Source organism: Cryptotermes secundus, unplaced genomic scaffold (genome assembly GCF_002891405.2).
Source record: "Cryptotermes secundus unplaced genomic scaffold, Csec_1.0 scaffold1921, whole genome shotgun sequence".
Taxonomy (NCBI): Eukaryota; Metazoa; Arthropoda; class Insecta; order Blattodea; family Kalotermitidae; genus Cryptotermes; species Cryptotermes secundus.
In genome coordinates this window covers 1-19,293 of record NW_019735493.1, presented here as the reverse complement: position 1 = coordinate 19,293, position 19,293 = coordinate 1, and the positions used below count along the sequence as shown (strand labels likewise).

At 39.8% G+C, this 19,293-nt stretch overlaps 2 protein-coding genes and 1 pseudogene across 5 annotated transcripts in view; 2 read left to right on the top strand and 1 right to left on the bottom strand.

Annotated features, from left to right (window-relative positions):
- LOC111869485 (pseudouridine-5'-phosphate glycosidase) overlaps positions 1-13,145 on the bottom strand; it is a 192,252-nt gene extending 179,107 nt beyond the window's left edge. For 2 of the 4 annotated variants that reach the window (XM_033753448.1, XM_023861057.2), the window contains exons 1-8: positions 12,893-13,145; positions 9,518-9,658; positions 8,015-8,090; positions 6,929-7,071; positions 5,892-6,093; positions 5,094-5,225; positions 4,040-4,121; positions 850-925 (exon numbers count right to left, since the gene is read on the bottom strand). In XM_033753448.1, coding sequence (XP_033609339.1) covers positions 850-925; positions 4,040-4,121; positions 5,094-5,225; positions 5,892-6,093; positions 6,929-7,071; positions 8,015-8,090; positions 9,518-9,658; positions 12,893-13,123 — 1,083 coding nt within the window. In that variant the 5' untranslated portion in view covers positions 13,124-13,145. Of the gene's footprint in view, positions 1-849; positions 926-3,521; positions 3,611-4,002; positions 4,122-5,093; positions 5,226-5,891; positions 6,094-6,928; positions 7,072-8,014; positions 8,091-9,517; positions 9,659-12,892 lie in introns of those variants that run through there. The other 2 variants (XM_033753449.1, XM_033753447.1) reach the window with 2 other exon arrangements.
- Positions 13,146-13,598: 453 nt separating this feature from the next.
- Positions 13,599-14,357, top strand: LOC111869483. Its single transcript, XM_023861053.1, has one exon. The coding sequence runs from the start codon at positions 13,599-13,601 to the stop codon at positions 14,355-14,357; it is 759 nt and encodes a 252-aa protein (XP_023716821.1).
- A 194-nt stretch (positions 14,358-14,551) lies between these two features.
- LOC111869486 lies at positions 14,552-19,175 on the top strand (annotated as a pseudogene).
- The last annotated feature ends 118 nt before the right edge of the window (positions 19,176-19,293 follow it).

Below are 19,293 nucleotides of genomic sequence, written 5' to 3'. Positions count from 1 at the left end.
ATTACCCTGAGGCATCCAAAACCATAAATCCAGCCCTGTGCGACATCTGGCATGTCACAAGAATTAAACGCATACAGCGAAATCCTCATTTATGGTGTCTTTGGGAGTAATGGATATGAACATTAAATTGAGGAATATTATAAATGGAGGTAATTTAATGTTAAGATTATTGACTTAGGATCACTAAAATTTATTACTAGATGAGAGATAACATTAAAAAAGGAAAATTAAATGGGATTCCATAGCAATGAGTTATGATTTTTCGTGTGTTAATACATATAAAAGAACTACCAAGTAAGTTTAATCATTGTAATTATGCATTGCTACAAAACTTGTCTCTTCTGTGGTCATTAACTTCATACAAGGACTGAGTACCTAAGTAGATAAGCCTTAAAATGCAATTCATAAAATATGCTGTTCAAAGAACCTCTTCATATTACAAGACCACTTACTCATGCATTACTGGACACAAGGAAATTAAGGTGGTTATTAACATATTCAGTGGAACTGCACTAAATTGGAAGGTTCTATAAAGTTAAACCATGATTTTGCTCAAGGAGGACTTTTATCAATAAGTGAATGTTAAGGACAATGTAACATAATTCTCTGTCCATATTAAAATACAAAATATACAAGAAATAAAAAATCAGAAATAAAAATTCAAACAAAATTTATTACTTACAAATCAAATATATTCTACAATATTATCTGACTAAACTATCAAAGTCTAAAAAAAATAAATCCACAAACACATTACAAAAACTACAAACTTTTAACATGCACATAACAAGGCCCACAAAAAAATTAATACACAACACATTCACACACATTCATGGTGTCTTAACTTACCAGTGGTGATTTTGTTGCACATTGTTCAACTGATGTGCCATGCAATGATTGAAAAACACCTTCAGATGATGACTGTCTGATTGGATCAGAAAAAAAAACAAGTTCTATGTAATTTTATGAGCACTTACACTTATGTACATATAACAAAGTGATATTTAAAGGTGATAAAATAAAAAAAATCTCTGTAGTCAAGAGTGTATTAAATTTTTTTCAGGACGGTAAATGTACATACCACACTGAAGTTAAGAGTCGACACAGTAAGTGATTTGGTAGCTTTATTACATGGCTGTGTTTCAAAAGTAATATCTGTCAAGTTTAACAATTTATAAGTCTCTGTCACCTCTCAAAAAGATGGCAAAGCCAAAAATCTCTCTTTCAGAAAGAAAAGTCCAATAAGAGAACAGAAATTAATTTAATTCATTGTCTTTGTCCATTTTCAGCTATGAGAAAACTAACCTGACTCAAGCAGCAGAGCCCACCAGAAGCTAATAATTGCTCAAAAAATGTCCTTTTACTGAACCTCAAGGTTCATTATCAGCAGCCTGCCGCTGTTCTCTATCCTTAATGAGAGAACATCAGTCTGCATCCTCCCACCATTATTATCCATCAAATTATGACCAGACCTTCCAAAAGGAAGTTTCACGCCCATATAAAACAGACAAAATTAATTTGGTATATTTTATCTTTACATTTGTAGACAGCAAATAGAATTATGAACAATCCTGATATAAATAGTACAAAGCATTCTCCAAGTTTATCTGATCTTTATTTCTTCATGAATATAATTTCAATTTGTTGTCATTCTCAAATACAAGGGTTGGAACTTTAATAGTGGCAACTATTTATTTACAACTGATACAAAATATATGCATGTTTCGAAGTTTTACTGTCCTTCAGTGTAGTCACCAGCATTGTGTACAACCCATTGCCAGCGATGTGGAAGTCGTAGGATACCTTTAGCAGCGCCTATTTTGTTGATAGTTCGAATGGAGCAGTCTACTGCCTGAAGAATCTCTGGAACAGTTCTGAAGCGAATGCCACGAAGTGGTTCCTTCATTTTAGGAATTAAGTCGAAGTCACAAGGGCTTAGCACTTCCCAGCCCCAGCGATCAAACAAATCAGCCACAGCTTGTGCTGCATGCATTGTCCTCCAAAATGATGGGTGGGTTCTGCAGAAAGAGTCGTCACTTCTTTCTCAAAGCTGGTCACAGGTTGTGTTCCAGAAATGAACAGTAATACTGCGCACTGACGGTCTGCTGTCGGGGAACGGTACGCATTAGGATAACACCATCATGGTCGTACACGAGCATCACCATACCTTTCATATTGCTGGGGTTCTGATGAACTTCTGATTTTTGTGGTGACCCATAATGACACCATTCGTTTGATTGGCGTTTCATTTGTGGCTCATACGATTTGGCCCATATCTCATCCAGTGCAATGATATGCCATAAGAAAGCCTCTCCTTCACACTCATAGTGCTCCAAGTGGTTACAAGCAGCGTTGTATCGTAGCCATTTCTGCATTTCCGTCAAATCGTGCGGAACCCATCATGATGCAATTTTTCTCATGCCCAGGCATTCCTTCAGAATGTGAAGCACAGTTGTATGCGCTAATCCTGTCTCTCGGGCCAGCTCACGAATTGTATGGCATTGATCACTCTCCAGTAACGCGGAAAGAGCATACAGTTCTTCTTCACTGACACTAGGACGACATGGCCAATGCACGTCTGCCACATTTTGGCGTCCCTCGTTGATGGCTTTTACCCACCTTGCCACTGTTCTGTAAGACAATGCAGATTCCCCGCAAGCCTCTTGCAGACCTTGATGACACTGTGGTGCTGTATGGCCTCTGGCACATTCAATCTTTATCCAACTCTGTTGTTCCCGTTTCGAAAACATCGTGACAACACTACATTAGACCGCCAGCTAACACGAGGCTCTGTTCTTCTCGTCACTGCGCATGCGCGTGATGTGGGAAGGGAGAGTCCATTGGCTCTGAGGTAAGGTAGGTATGTAAGTAACGTGTGGTGCAAGCGACATTATTTGATTCCATCTCTAGAGCAGTGTTGCCACTATTAAAGTTCCAACCCTCGTATTTGAACTTTGCATCATTTTCAGCGGATTTAATACATCAGCCATGTTTCTATTATGATTCTGACCTTCATTCTGGCCACAAGACAGGAAAATAGACTTCAACTTTATTATTATTCGCTTCTAAGCCAACCTCATTAACAGCATTCACTACAGCCTCTGCTTTTCTTTACAGCATTATGTTCTCATTCAATGCATTAACCCTTTCACTGCTAGTATGTTAAGCAACTTTCAGTACCCTCTGTGCTGAATTATTTTTGAATAAATCTTCTATAAATAATTTAAGTGCAAAGTAGGAATATTTGTGATAAAATGTAACTAATTTTACCTCAGACAGGGAACAGGCAGCAGAAGTTGCAAAAATGTTGAATTATTCAGTATTTTTCACAGGGGAAAAGTCCATTAAATCAGGGTTGTCCAAGATGGCCATAAAGGTACATAATTCACTATCCTAGTCTTATCACTATGTCACATTTTGACCAAAGTCCACAACTTTATTTAAAACTATTATAGGAGGCACCATGCACTATACGAAGCCATTTTTACTAGCCCTGTGAAATACCCGCCCCATNAGGGTTAATGCCAGCATTACATTAAATTCTAATCCCTCCTGATTTTCCTTGACATTCCTAATTAATAATCGAGTAAAAATCTCAAATTTCCATAATCTAAAATATGGGACACNACATGCCTCGCTGTGCAGATGCAACCTTTTACATTTCTTAAGCTACAGGGCAGAAGAATGCAGCCATTGAAATGAATTATGCTTCATTACGTTCCCGACAGATGACTCTATGCACCTGCCAAGTTTGAATTAGATTGGTGCAAAGAAACCTGAGATCTGAAACTCTAAAGTTGTAATACGGGTTTTGACGATCGCAGCAAGGCAGCAGCGATCGTCAAAACCCGTATTACAACTTTAGAGTTTCAGATCTCAGGTTTCTTTGCACCAATCTAATTCAAAAGGGTTAATGCCAGCATTACATTAAATTCTAATCCCTCCTGATTTTCCTTGACATTCCTAATTAATAATCGAGTAAAAATCTCAAATTTCCATAATCTAAAATATGGGACACAAACACCAATCATGAACTTACAGTGAAGAATTTTTCTGTATCCTTGCCAACTCAAGAGCAACTTGGGCTCCAACCTTAGCATTATTCTTAATTAGGGCAATGTCTGAGGCAGTGTTAAAGAAACAAATCTGTTCTTAAAGCTAGTGAGTTACATAAACCAGATGTTTAACAACTATAATCAGGCAACAACACGTTTCAGCAAAAATTCAACCGATTTTGTGAAAATTGGGCCTCACTTCATGAAATTAACTCAAATTTCAGGCCAGTCTGTAATAAATGCTGGAAAAGACCTGTAGCTATGTAATACTCAAACCACTCATGCATATGAAGCTCAAACATCCCTCTTCGGCAGTTCACCCTCGATGAAATTTTACCGAGCCCTTACCAATACAGGTCCAGTCTAGAAAACCGACATTAACGGCCATGGGGATCCATTGTGCTGACCGCATGACACCCTCTATCCACAAAAGTTGGTACTAACTTCGCCAACAAGTGGCGGTGGCTCAGTCGGTGTAGTTTGTTTGCAGACTAAGGGCCATGGAGTTTTTTTTTTCTCCCAAATATTGGGGTCCACAAACCCATAAACTTGTGTAGGATGTAGGGCACTAACTTCTGTGTTCAGGAAAACAAAATATTTGGAGAAAGCAGTCTTCTGGGATTTGGCACCATGTATATGTGGTGTTAACCGACGTTTCGGAGGAACGTATCACCTCCATATTCAGGGTGGAAGAAAAAATATAAGAAATCCGCAAGTGAAGAGACCGTGAGAACCGGTAAAAGCAGACCTAATCTTTCCGGCCTCACTACGGCCCTGGGGTCGACTCAGCCTCTAACACAAATGAGTACCAGGAACTAATTAAATTATTTTTCTGGGGAGTAAAGCGCGGCGGGTGCGTAGGGCTGCCAACCTTACCATCATCTTTGAGCAGATTGTCTAGATAATGTGGGAGCCTCGACGTCTCAGGATTCTATGGGCCTTCACGGCCTGTTACAGGGATAGCTTTACTTTACATAGGCCAGTAAAAATCTTAAAATGATGAAAAATGTGTAACAGATTTGCAGTCTCAAAGGATACTTGATGCTAGAGATCTGCCTCCTGTAAGACTAATCACTTGATTAAGAATGAATGGAGTCACTTCCTTTCCTCTGATACCATGGTCTTCTGCTTCCTTTACTGCTGTGTTAATAGCTTTTTCTATTTCACCTCCTGCAAACAAATATGCAATTAAACAATAAAGAAGAAGGAAAAGCTTGTTCTACAACAAAACGTGACCCTGGCACTTGAGAAAGGTGAGCGTTCAGCTTCGCACCTCTGCCACTTTACTCCCCAGGGAAAGGGCCCCCAGTACCCACTGGATAGGAGGATGGGTGGACCCCAGAACCTGTCTGGACACTGTGGAGAGGAGAAAAATCTTACACTGCCAGGAACTGAACCCGGGCTACCCAGTCAATAGCCTGTCATAATACCAACTGAGCTATCCCAACCCCAACTAAAATAAAAATTAGGTAAAAACTAAGTACAAAATAATATTCATTTTCCTGTCATTTTATCATGAGGCAAACGGGACAAAATGACACTCTGTGAGATATCAAACAGTCATGGCCTCCTTCTAGGGACAGTGAAAGGATCATTTCAGATGACGTGTTCTCGGAGATTCCTCCTAAATAAAACATGGAATAGTGTGGAATACTGGAATGCCGTCTTCTGGGATGGGGCGCCATGTAGATCTTGTGTGAACCAACGTTTCGGAGGAACGTATCATCTCCATCTTCCATCGGTTCACACAAGATCTACATGCCACCCCATCTCAGAAAACCGCATTCTTCATAGTCACTACCATGAAAACCTCACATCTTACAAGATTTCCTTTACCTTCCATAGCCTCTGCTTCTGGAATGGGAACTGCCAGCAATATGCCTGAATTGAGACGGAGCTGAAGCAGCTTTTCGATCAACGCTGCGGCCTCAGCAGGTGTTTCAACATTATATGGGGCCTCCAGACCACTCTCCGGTGTGTAGAATGATGGGAAATTCTTGTTCTGACCATATGTTACAACACAAACACCTTGAGTTTCCTACAACAAATTTATAAATATTTCTGCATCTACTTATTTATTTCACTAACTTCACATATAATAAGTTAAACTGAAGTAAAAGTTTCTGTATTAATGTCTTTAACTGCAGCACTAGAAAGTCTGACTGCAGTAAAACCTTATTAAATTGATTCGGGGCACGTGGTAGCGTAGTTGGTTGAGGCACTATGCTACAAGCCAGAAGGTCACAGGTTCAAGTCCCGATGAGGTCACTGGATTTTTCACTTAACCTAATCCTTCCAGCCGCACTATGGCCCTGGGGTCGACTCAGCCTCTAACAGAAATGAGTACCAGGAATTAAATAATTTTCCTGGGGAGTAAAGCGCAGCCAGCACGTAAGGCTGACAACCTTACCGCCATCTTTGAGCCGATTGTCTAGATAATGTGGGACCCTCAACGTCTCACAACCCTATGGGCAGTCACAGCCTGGTACAGGGATACATTTACTTTTTATCACATAATTCAGACCAGCTGTCAACCCCTTTCATTTACACTTTTATACTGAGCAGGTTTGTTTAGCAATGACACTAGATTTGTATCCAGATGTTCAGTTTGAATCTTGGCTGGGGCTCGAGCTACTGTAACTGAGGATTTTGTAATTTTCTTTAGTCCCTTGAGGCAAATGACAGGATAGTGCCTCGATTAATCTGTTTACTTAACCATTTCCAATTCATCAGTCATCCTATCAGTTGATACTACAAAGTCTAGATACTAACAACATTGTTAAATAGCTCCCCCCACCCCACATTATAAATGTGGCCCTTGAGTTCAGCTTAAGCACAAAGTGGCCCTCCAAATGTAACTATACATAACTTACAAGGTACTCAAGTGTTCTATCAATATCTAGAATCGATTTTATGCCACTGGACACCACAGTGACAGGGTTACGTCCCAGCTCTGTGAGGTCTGCACTTATATCCATTGTCATTTCACCACCCCTATGCACCCCTCCTAGGCCACCTGCAATGAAAACAAGCATGTTATTTCAAAACTGTGGGCATAACCCTAAGTGCAGATAGCAGAAAGACTGCAAGGAAGTCCATGACAACAAAGGGATTCTAGATAAAGCATAAGGGTGAAAGGAAATAAATCTGCATGCAGTATTAATATTTTTAACCCTCTTCCTGCTCTGCAAAGGTATCACAAACACAGATATTAAAATATTTCTAGAAAATGTATGTTATTACTAAATTCATATTCAATCCATTTTGAGCATCAAATTAGAACAAAAATTTTTAATTCAACCCATTCAATTGCCATAAAAGGTGCATGAATACATTCAATCCCAAGAAAGAAGGGGTTAATGACTCAACTGCTTTAAGAAGAACTGCATTGGTCTTACGAGGGAATGATGTTAATTTAATCTTTATCCATATGATAAATTTTTTTTTTCGCATAGCACGGGAGTGGAGTCCAGTTGGGCCCACTCAGCATGGTGGCCACTGATTGGCCTATTGTACCTACCCCGGGTCATTATGATGATGGAGAATTTGGTGGAATGAAGACTGGCAGGGGAAACCGAAGTACTCGGAAAAACCTACCCCAGCGCCACTTTGTCCACCACAAATCCCACTTGACCAGACACGGATTTGAATCCGGGCCACCGCAGTGGGATGCCAGTGACTAACCACTTCAGCTATGACACGGCCCATCTGTATATTAACTCCAATAAGTAACATTTTTCTACTGACATCAATTTATTCATTGCCACATTCGGTTCAATGAACGTGATAACTTCTTTGGTGACTGGTTTGTAATGTTCATTCCAAAGAGAAGGTTGCTAATCCTGACAGTCAAAACATCCTTCTGCTCTACTGCACTCTGTTATCCTTTCAACATTACAAGAAATGTAAGTTAAATTCCATCCACAAACATGATGCAAAAACAATAAGTGAAATATTACCTGTGGCAAATACTTTAATACCAACAGCACTTGATACAATTACAGTACCAGCAACAGTAGTACCACCATTCAGCCCCTGAAATACAGAAAAATATGTAAAGAAATGGCTTGAAATATGGAACTAGTCAAAATCTCATAACATTGGCAATATCTGAAGTTGTATTTGTAGTCATAAAGATATATGTACCAGGATTCCCTAGCGTGTAGTTTCTGATTAAAAAAAAAAAAGTATAAATTGTTATTACAAGCTGATCTCTTTCCCTAATGATAGTTTACATGTTTAAATTCAGGAGTGGATAAGAAACAGCTCCTGAAATGCACATATTTAAAGAGTTATAAGAACTTTATGCGTCACTTAAGTGGCACTAAAGTGGCCGTGCCATACCTCAAGTGGTTAGTTGCTGGCTTCCCACCACGGCGGCCCAGGTTCGAGCCCGGATCTGCCAAGTGGGATTTGTGGTGAATAAAGTGGCGATGGGGCAGGTTTTCTCCAAGTACTTTGGTTTCCCCTGCCAATCTTCATTCCACCAATTGCTCCACAGTCACCCTCACCTATCATCTGGGGCTGGTACAATAGGCCAGAAGTGGCCGCAGTACAAGGGGCTTAGTCCCACCCCACTAGCAATAAAAAAAATAATACGTGGCACTAAAAGAAGTCTCTTTATTTTATTTTATTTCATTTCACTTTACTTTTCTGTATCCTGTTATTAAAGGTATTTTTAGAAGCCATTAACACAACTGACAGATTACAAAACAGATACTGTATTTAAATTTCTAAAGCTACTTGATTTTAACCTTTCAAATACAGCATATCTTCTTCCTGAATACTTTTGCTTTTATTGATCAAAATTAAATGCAAAAAATGGATCTATTTCACCTGAGAATTCGGTGACAACAGATTTGTATTCAAGGACCACCTGATGACAATCTCTGCAGATCAAAATACATAGCGGGTGTAGAAAATAAAACTGAGTATTAACACCATAATATTTGTGTTATAATCAATCAATTGTTGTGTTCATGGTTCTAATAAAATACCTTTAATTAAAAGAAGTGTCAAAGTGATACCCCAGCAATACAAAAAGCACCAATGTGCCATCCTGTCCCAATTACAATATGGTAATATTTATATGTTTGTTTAAGAGTGACTGCAAAAATGATCGTATGGAATGATCTGGCTCAGGATAGGGACCAGTGGAGGGCTCTTGTGAACACGGTAATGAACCTTCAGGCTCCATAAAATTCTGGGAAGTTTTTCAGTAGCTGCACACTTGGCTGCTTCTCACAAGCGAGTGAGTGAGTGAGTGAGTGAGTTATGGAAAGTATGGATTGAATTGATATGGCTCAGGATAGGGACCAGTGGAGGGCTCTTGTGAACATGGTAATGAACCTACAGGTTCTATAAAATACTGGGAAGTTTTTGAGTAGCTGCACAACTGGCAGCTTCTCAAGAAGGGCTCAGATCCATGAATGAGTGAGAAAGTGATAAAATTATTAAATTACCTTGCTAAGTACATAAGGAAAATCTCTTCTTGATGTTTTAACAGCTGGCGTCTTCAAACTGGCAAACTCTGACAACATTTCCTGGTCCAAGCCAACTTTGACGCGACCTTTGATAACTGCTATTGTTGCTGGTACAGCACCCTAAGGACAGATAAAATGATCCTTCAGTGCTGTTCTGGAAAAGTGTACTAAGTGAGAAGCCCCATGCAGCTTGCAAGAATGTTTCATGTAGCCAATGAAAAATACACACAAACTCTCAATCAGACACGAAAATCAATTAGCAGATATAAAGAGCAGTACTGATTCTAGAAAGAAGGAGCAAAATCTTAACAGTTAGTCGTTCACTCTTACATGACAATACATCAACAATTTTACAGTAAGACCTTGGACATAGAAACTCCAAGAAAATTCTATTAGAAACTTAACCTAGAAAACAGGTATGACGTGGGGTAGTGCATATGGCATGACAAACAAGCTACATGCAGAAGAATGTAACCACAACTCATCATACAAGGTCTTGTCTGCAGAATGACATCAAACCTCATACATGGTCACTCATTCATGTAGCTGAGCCCTTCTTGAGAAGCTGACAATTATGCACCTACTCAAGAATTCACCAGCATTTTATGGAACCTGAAAGTTCATTACTGTCTTCACAAGAGCCCTCCACTGGTCCCTATCCTGAGCCAGATCAATCCAATCCATACCAACCCATCCTATCTCTCTAAGATCCATTTTAATATCGTCCACCCACCTACCTCTTGGTCTTCCAGTGGTCTGTTTCCTTCTGGCTTTCCCACCAATATCCAATGCCCTGCCCATCTCATCCTCGTTGACTTGATCATACATTGTAGCTTCAAAAAGTTCCAGGAAAGAAGGAAATACAGAGATAATGTGGCAGGTAGACTACAGCCCACTCTTGCATCTTGAGAGATATCAACATAAAATTGTACTAGCAACTGGAAGGAGTAGAAATCTAAAAGCTTCAGACAACATAGTGAATACTGCTCTGGGCCATGGTGTGTTAAAGGAATTACAGTCCCAGCAATAACAATATTAAGCTGAAAAATGACCCAGAAAGAACATGGCCTCCCCAAAATTTTATCCACTTACACACAACCTAATTCTGGACACTAGGAGTTCACCCTCACAGTTAAAATTATTCTTGCAAAAAAGCAACTGTCTAACCATTTCTGATGTTAGGCAAGTTAACTTCAGTGCAGGCCATACAGGTGGTTAGTCACTGGTTTACCACCAGTGGCCAAGGTTCAAGCCCGGGTCAGGTCATCTGGGATTTGTGGTGGACAAAGTAGCATTGTGGCAGGTTTTCTCCAAGTACTTTGGTTTCCCCAGCCAATTCGCAATCATCACCATCATATGGGGCTGGCACAATAGGCCAAACAGTGACTGCAGTGTCAAGTGGTCCCAGTCTCACCCCATGAGAAAAAAATAACTTCAGTGCAACCTTGAAACCAGGGCAGTACAGGGTGGCACACAAGTGATTTTTTAGCTTCTTTCCCTATTTTGAAAAAATAAAAGAAAGTTTATAAGATCACCAAATTTTCAGTATATGTTCCCCTGATTTCTGGGTTGGGTATGAATGTGAATGAATGTATAAGGGGTGGGCCTTCTTGGCCCTTGCACCGCGATCACAGTGGTCTATTGTGCCTTCTGGGTTGGGTATGGTGAATTACCACTGAACCTCACCAGTACAGCCATTCTTGGTTCCAAATCAGAGTCAGAGACAGAGACTGGTGGTTTACTGCCAATCAGCTTGTCTTGGCGAAAAGCCCCTTGAGAGTCATGACCAGTAATTTTATTTTCCAACTGAACAGTTGCCGTTATAGCCCTTACATAACACTCTCTCTAATGAGAGGATGGGTATGTTGTTTAAAATTGCTGCTGGTCCTCACCAGCACATTCATTCTCAGGTCGAAGTTCCATGGGACTCATGACCACCTTTTACTGTCTGAGATTAAAGACTCCACAAGCCTGGAGGCCAGGTCCCCATATTTATATGGCCCAGTTATAACCCCAGGCACTGGGTTCCCTTTTTTTGTTACCTCCTACAAGTTGCTGGGCTACAATGGGAGTATTCAACCCCACCTCCACACAGGTTTTGGTTCCAAACAAAGACTTTTGCTCCTTATAAAAAACTTTGGGTTGGACAGCAGCCTCTAACAGTTCCTCTGTTGTTAGCCTACTTTCCCTGCATGTCTGTATGTGTACGACCCCTATCATTGCTAGGCAACAGCTCAGCTGATAGGAAAACCTGTTGATCAGCAATGGCTTGATAAACACGTTCCCAGAGCATCAAATGCACACACAAAAAAAGAAGTGGTGAATGTATGGGTTTGTATGCAGTCCTTGCTGTATCAATGGAAAGCAGGAAATTAGCTCTTTCTAGAACTTCTTGTTAATGTGGGCATTGCCCCAGTGTTTATTTTAAAAAGTCATATCAAACTTTGATTTGTTTCATTCTGGTCCCTCGCACTAACAATTATAAATACAAACCACTCCGTCCAATGTGACATATAAGTTTGTACTATGTTAAAACTTATCTCCCTTGCATGTTTCACAGTGAAAACAACACAGCAAGCCACGAACAAACCCTGGACGACATCAAGAACCTCCTCATCAAGATAGACGGCGGCACAAAATCTGCCCCATACAAGTAGGACGATAGGAATACAGACACGAACCTACGTCGTTTAAAGAATTTTAACTATTGACAATAAAGTTTTTTAAATAACAACTAGAAACTTTTAAAAACTTTACAACACCAGGAAGCTGCTGTGATTGTGAAACGTTCGACTTTATGCATACTGTGCATTATTGGATATAAGTGTATGAATTTTAAATCAAAACACCTATTATGATGGTAGTTTCCAGTTTGTACTGATGTTCCCTCTGAAGATGGCCCATAAGGACCGAAACATGTAAGGGAGATAAGTTTTAACGTAGTAAAACGTAGTAGTAACGTAGTAAAAACTTATATGTCACATTGGACAGAGTGGTTTGCATTTATCATATCAAACATTAACAAATTACAGCTTATTTAATTTTCAACCTGTCTGAGGCAGACACATGAAACTACTTAAATATGTGCATTTCGTGAACTGCTTGTAGTTGAATTCTGTACTTAACACATTTACATATTTATGTTTAATAAATGTAATTTTATCAGGGCATATAAAATCACGCATCCCTGTGTAGCTGGTTTTCTTTTTTCCTTAATTTACACATACATTATCAACTCTCAAGCTGGCCCATTTCACTGGCATTTCAGAAACAGAATTTTCATAAATGTTGAGTTCAATATCTGCAATTTATTATTGATCATCAAATCCCAAATGTCTGCCTATAACCTTTTACCTGGTTTCGAATAACTTCCTCAACTTGTAAAGCAGTCTGAAGGTTGGCAGGATAAGGCATTCCATGACTGATTATTGTAGACTCCAATGCAACAACAGGACTGTGGCTTCTTAATGCCTCGGATACTTCTTGTGAAACATCTATACAGCTGTTGTAATTAAAGCTACTCATACGTCTTCGAAAATATGCATAAACTCGATTTCTAAGAAAATATGCCAGTTTAGTTTGCATGCTTAATCCTTTCTGCTGCAACTTGCAAATGTATATGCAATATGATTAGTGAGATAACATAACCTCAGTTCAAAGTTTCCTTACGTGACGTGAATATTCTCAGACGCTCACAATTACGAAAAAGAAAAGATTTCACATTTACTCATATTCAGGAAAAAAATATTGCAGACACTCGCAATTACGGTCCCTCATAGAGTTGGCTATAACCCTACCCTACTTTTATTGAAACACGTGTCGTATCTCATATGTTAAAATTTATAATTGTAATTAGCAAATTTAAAAGAGTGGCGAAAATTAAGAATGAAAAAACAAACACTGAAAATAATATGTTATACACATAGTTACACTAAATATATTAACCCGACGACTGCAACACGAACCCGTAAATATCGCGCGCTCACTGAACTTTCTCTCGTAAACCAGCACGTGCTGCTCTCGTACTGGTTGTTTCAGCCATCACAATGCAGGTTTGAAGATGGCTGCTGGAATAAATACGTGCACGAAAGAAGAACAACGTTCTGTAATTTGTTTTTTGATCAGTGAAGGTGTGAAACCGATTGAAGTTCATCGACATTTGAAGGTTCGGTATGGTGATGCATGCTTGTCACAGCAGCAAATGTACGAGTGGAGTAGGAAATTCAGAAATGGTGTGACGTCTGTGGCAGACGCTCCTCACCCGGGTCAGGTGCACAGAGTTGTGACGGTTGTGACCGTTGTGACCCCTGAGGCCCCTGAGCCCCCTGAGTCTGTTGCAGCAGTTGAAGCCCTAGCAATGGAGAATCGCCAAGTGTCGGTGGATGAAATAGCCGAAATTCTTAACATGAATCACGGATCAGCACACCATGTCATTCACGATGTGCTCCAGTTTCACAAAGTGTCTGCAAGTTGGGTGCCACAGCAGCTGACTCCAGAATTGAAACAACAATGTGTTGACACCTGTAAAGAACTTCTGCGGCGACTTGAAGCAGAAGGTGGTGGCTTCCTTTTGAGAATCGCTACTGGTGATGAAACTTGGGTGCACTGCCACCAACCACAAACAGAGAACAAGCAAGGAATGGCATCATTCCTCATCACCAAAATCCAAGAAGTTCCGAATCACATTAATGCAGTTCTTTTAAGCATCCGTACTTCAAAGTATGAATGCATATTCTTAATAACTGCTGCAGACCAGCTCAGTAAATGTAACGGCAGTAAGCTGAAATTTCTGATTTATCTGTGCAGATTAGCAAGATAGCGATCATGTGATTGTTTTTTATACACATTGCGTTAACTAATCGGGTTAGTATCAACGGTATGAGCTGTTAGCTTTACGGTTTGCAGGTCTAACGTATAGGAGCCACATGGATACACAACAAAGGCGTATATTACTTTTGTCTACCCCTGTAGTGTATGGTTATGCAACGGATGACATAAGTAAGTTTTTGAAAAGTAAGTTGTGGCATTTGACCGCATGGTAACTGAAATTACAAGAGCCCAGTGCTCAAGTACCAGTGTTATTAGATATACGAGTATAATGCATTATACCCATATTAATACCTCGTGCTTTTGTCATCCTTGCAGGCACAATGTTTCATGTATCCTCTTTGTACCATATGCATTACATGATTACGATGAATACACAAATAAAGTTACAGGTGCCTTTGAGAAGTGGGGTGAGTGATGCCAGTATATTGTATCGTGCGTAACTGCAACTGTTAAATTGTGTATTTATAATACAGAGACCAGTTGGGGTGCATAATTTATAAGTTTTTTACAGACTAAACCTCAAAATAAAAAATTTGAGAAAGGTTAGGTTAAATAGCTAAATAAAGGCCAATTTCAGCATAGACACCATAGTGCATACTTAGCCCCAATATTTAATATGTAGTTAGAACTTTTGTATTAAAAATAAGGAAATGTGCCAGTTTGGAAGTCCACCTGTCGCTGTGATAACACCGACTGTGCCCAAGAACGTACCAAATTTATTCCAGAATTTAGGTTTTCACATAGTAAATCCCTTGAAAATGTCAGTCTTTCTACATGGATTGTAAACCAGACCATTCTCAGAACCAGTTTTATAATTACAGAGCCCATCAAAATATATATTTATAGTTGAGATTTCTAATCTAACTTAAACACATGGTGGAATGGAGAACCCTAGAAGAAGCCTGAGGAAAGGACCTCTGTAGGGTGTGTCAGTGCTCATCCATATTCTTGATTCCTCCCATTCTGCGTTATATAATCTGTGTATAAATTAAGAAAAAGAGACATGCCTTCAGTTCTGAAATTACGTTATTGTTTATATGACAATACCTTTAAAATGAGCAGCATAGGCTGGAATAGCAGGATGATTATGAATGGCAACTTGAGAAAGCAGCAGACTTAGCCTTTTTATAATTTTAAAGTGTTAGCTCAGGAAAGACAAGAAAATCACATTGTGACTTTGGGTAATTAGCTTTTAGGCTAACTAGCAACATTACTATATAACATTTGGTCTGACTGATTACACAAATTAATTTGAAGTGAGTGCACTGAACTATTAGCATATCTGCTATATTGGAGGTGGTTATAGTTCAAATGTTGAAAGCAGAATTATGGAAATACTCGCCATTTCTCATTCAACCCTGAAAATTAATTATTAGGTACTGGTCCTACTGCTGGTTGCTAAACAGTGAGTCAGGTATCTTTTCAATAGAGCAGATATCATATTACAGTGCGTACAATCAAGTGCGCGCCGTGCACTCCCGCGCGCGCGGAGGAGTTGCAACTCCTCCCCGCGACTGCATCCGTTCTGCGGTGGTATGACTCACGGCAAATTGCAGCCGTGGCGCGCACTTGATTGTACGCACTGTATATTCCTAAATTTAAAGAGGCATTAACAGATTTCCTGACCACCAACTCTTTCTACACTGTGGAGGAATACTATTGTTATAAATAAGAATTTTGAAATTTGAATATATCTAAAGTATTGAAATTGCTGATTTTATGACGGTAAATTTTTATTATTTTGATTGTAAGATGTCAGCTTTATGTTTTTAAATGTACTATTTTGTGCATAAATATTGTGACTATCTTGCATGTTTTTATAATTTGTCCAATCATATATAAGAAAATTTGTGTTGACTGGTTTCAGTCGTTTTTGAAACTGTGCATGTAAGGGACTTGTTCCACATCCAGTGGCGTTTTAGCCCCTCTGGATAGATGGAATTGGAAATACGTAGGGCAGTCAAAAAGTTCCCGAAATTCCCCTGCAGACGGAGAACGAGCGGTAAGATAGTGCGCACACTGTTGTGGTGGGGAGCTCAGCATGTCTGCTCGCAGGGGGAACAGGTCTGGACAGGTTTCAGTGTGCAGTGTCATTTCTGTTCCATTTGAATTAGACGTGAGTGTTGGTCATTCGGCGCAATGTCACAATTTGAACAGCGCGCAAACATCAAGTTCATGTGCTAATTGGGAAAATCTGCTTCAGAGACGCAATCGGCCCTGCAGCAAGTTTACGGTGATACTGCACTAAAGAAATCCACAGTTTACGACTGGTTCTTCTGGTTTAAGAATGGGCAGGAGATGTTAGAGAATGACCAGCGCACCAGGAGACCTTTGACATTCAGAACCGAAAGAATGATTGGAAAAGTGCGACAACTTATTTGATCTGATCGAAGAATGACCATCGCGGAGTTGGAGCAAGAAGTTGGTATCTCTCACGGATCCATTCATGCCATTTTGTCCAACGATGTGAAGATGAGACGCGTCAGTGCAAAGTTTGGTCGGAGGCAGCTGACCACAGATCAGATAGAATGTCGCATGATGGTCACTGGTGATCTGTTTGACAAAAGTACGCAGAACCCGATGTTTCTCGAAAATATTCTCATGGTGATGAGTAATTGGTGTTCGCCTATGACCCGGAGACGAAGCTGCAGTCATCAGAGTGGCACACAGCATCGTCTCTCCGGTCAAAAAATCATGCCTCATCGGATCCAAAGGCAAAGTGATGCTCATTGCATTCTTTGACATCGACGGTTTGGTGCACCATGAGTTTGTACCGCCTGGACAGACTGTTACTGGCCATTTCTACGTGCAAGTTTTGCAGAGGTTGCACAATGTAGTTCGGAGGAAGCGGCATGACGAGTGGCAGAGACAGTGGTTTCTGCATCATGATAGCACACCGAGCCACACATCGCTTGTTGTGCAGAAATTCATCACCGAGAAAAACATTCCTGTCATCACTCAACCACTGTACTTTCCGGATCAAGCTCCGAGTGACTTTTGGCTGTTCCCTACTCTGAAAATGGGCCTCAAGGGGACACTTTTCGCAACCATGGAGGACATAAAGAAGTCTTCCACCGCTGCTTCCAACAATGGCAGGATCGATGGAGCAAGTGAGTGTGCGCATAAGGGTCCTACTTTGAAGGTGATTAGGTAAGCGTTGCCGTATGTCCTACCATTAGAGTGCTATACCACCATTCCAGGAACTTTTTGACTGACCCTCGTAAATATGAATGAATATGAATATAAATAGAAGAACTTTAATGTGGACCCCAGATCTCTCATAGCATTACATTCTGTTTACTTCCATATTCTTGGATTTGAAGTAACCAACTTCTGTATGTTGTACTGTTATATTTCTAGGTTACAAAGTAAACAATATCCACACCTCAGAAGATCCTGTTCAGGCTGTAGAAGAAGCAGAAGCATTTTTTGTGGGTGGTGGTAACACATTCCAACTCTTGAAGGCATTGTATGACTTTTTAAGATAATTGATCCAATCAGAAAGCGTGTGCTAGAGGTAATATTTATGGTATGAAAGTTGTGAATTGTCTTTTGTTAGTCATCAATTCCTAATTGATAATACTGAAATAATAATAACCTCTTTATGTTAAATTAACTTTCAGGAAGGTATACCATACATTGGAAGCAGTGCAGGCTCTAATGTGGCAACTGTCAGTATTTGTACAACAAATGTTATGCCTATTGTACATCCACCCAGCTTCACAGATCTTGGGCTTATTCCTTTCAACATCAACCCTCACTATTTGGATGACAATCCTACAACACATATGGGAGTGAGTATCGGCTACTTATTGCGCTTCGCAGCTGTTTTGCTTCCCTGCAAAAATCTCCATCTTTGTTCAAAGAACTTCAAGGAAGCCATTTGTAGTAATAGATTACAGAACACACCCTTTCCAGTCTTGTTACTGTTTGTATAATGTCGACAGTCATCCAGGTCATGTAATGAAGATGAGTACAGTATACCAACAAAAAACTATTTAATAATTTCAGGAAACATGGGAACAAAGAATTGAATAGTATCATAAGATCCCCGGTGCTCCTCCTGTGGTGGGTTTGTGAGAAGGAAGCCTACTGCATATTGAAGGAGAAAAAATGACACTTGTAGGGAAGTGCAGTGCACATATATTTTCACCATAAGTAAAATTTCTAATGATTGAAGTATTTTAGGATGGAGTGTAAGGGTTGGGATATGTGTTGCTCCATTTCCTCTCTTATTGCCAACCTGTGCATCACATTCTGCACTCTTTTCACAAATTAGGCTCCGGATACGAGAGTCGTGGTGATGGAGCCTTTGCATCTGCATCTGAAGGAAAGATAATACTACAAAAAATAAATTAAGTTGCTTTAGAGTATAGTTTAAGATGAATAAAATTGTTTGAAATCTTGACAAGTAATTTGCACAGTTGAGTCATGTACAGAGGAAAATATTATGGCTGTAGTGTGAACGCTTATTTTATCAGCTATGTGCTGTGTTGTTCATTATTGCTCATTGCCGTGGATACTCATACTTCATCATCTGTAATCTATCAAGACGACAAGTCCACAATCTCTTCCAAAACAGTTCCTCCACTTGATGCGATCTACAGCTTTCTCCTTCAAATGAAAATATCCTCTTCTGTCCCCAAAGGTCTTCCAGCATCTTACTTCTTCCTCCTCGTCTTCTGGTCACTTCTATCCGCCCCTCTATCTTTCTTTCAATAACTTCTTTTAGAAGACAGTTACCGTGCAAGATATGACCGATCCAATTAGCCTTCTGTTTTCTTATTTCGTGTAGGATATTCATCTGCTCACTGACTCTAAATAACACTTCTTCATTTCTCACATAATTATGTGAGAAATGAAGAAGTGTTATTTAGATTATAATCGGTCCAACTGATCTTCTCCATCTTTCTCCAACACCACAT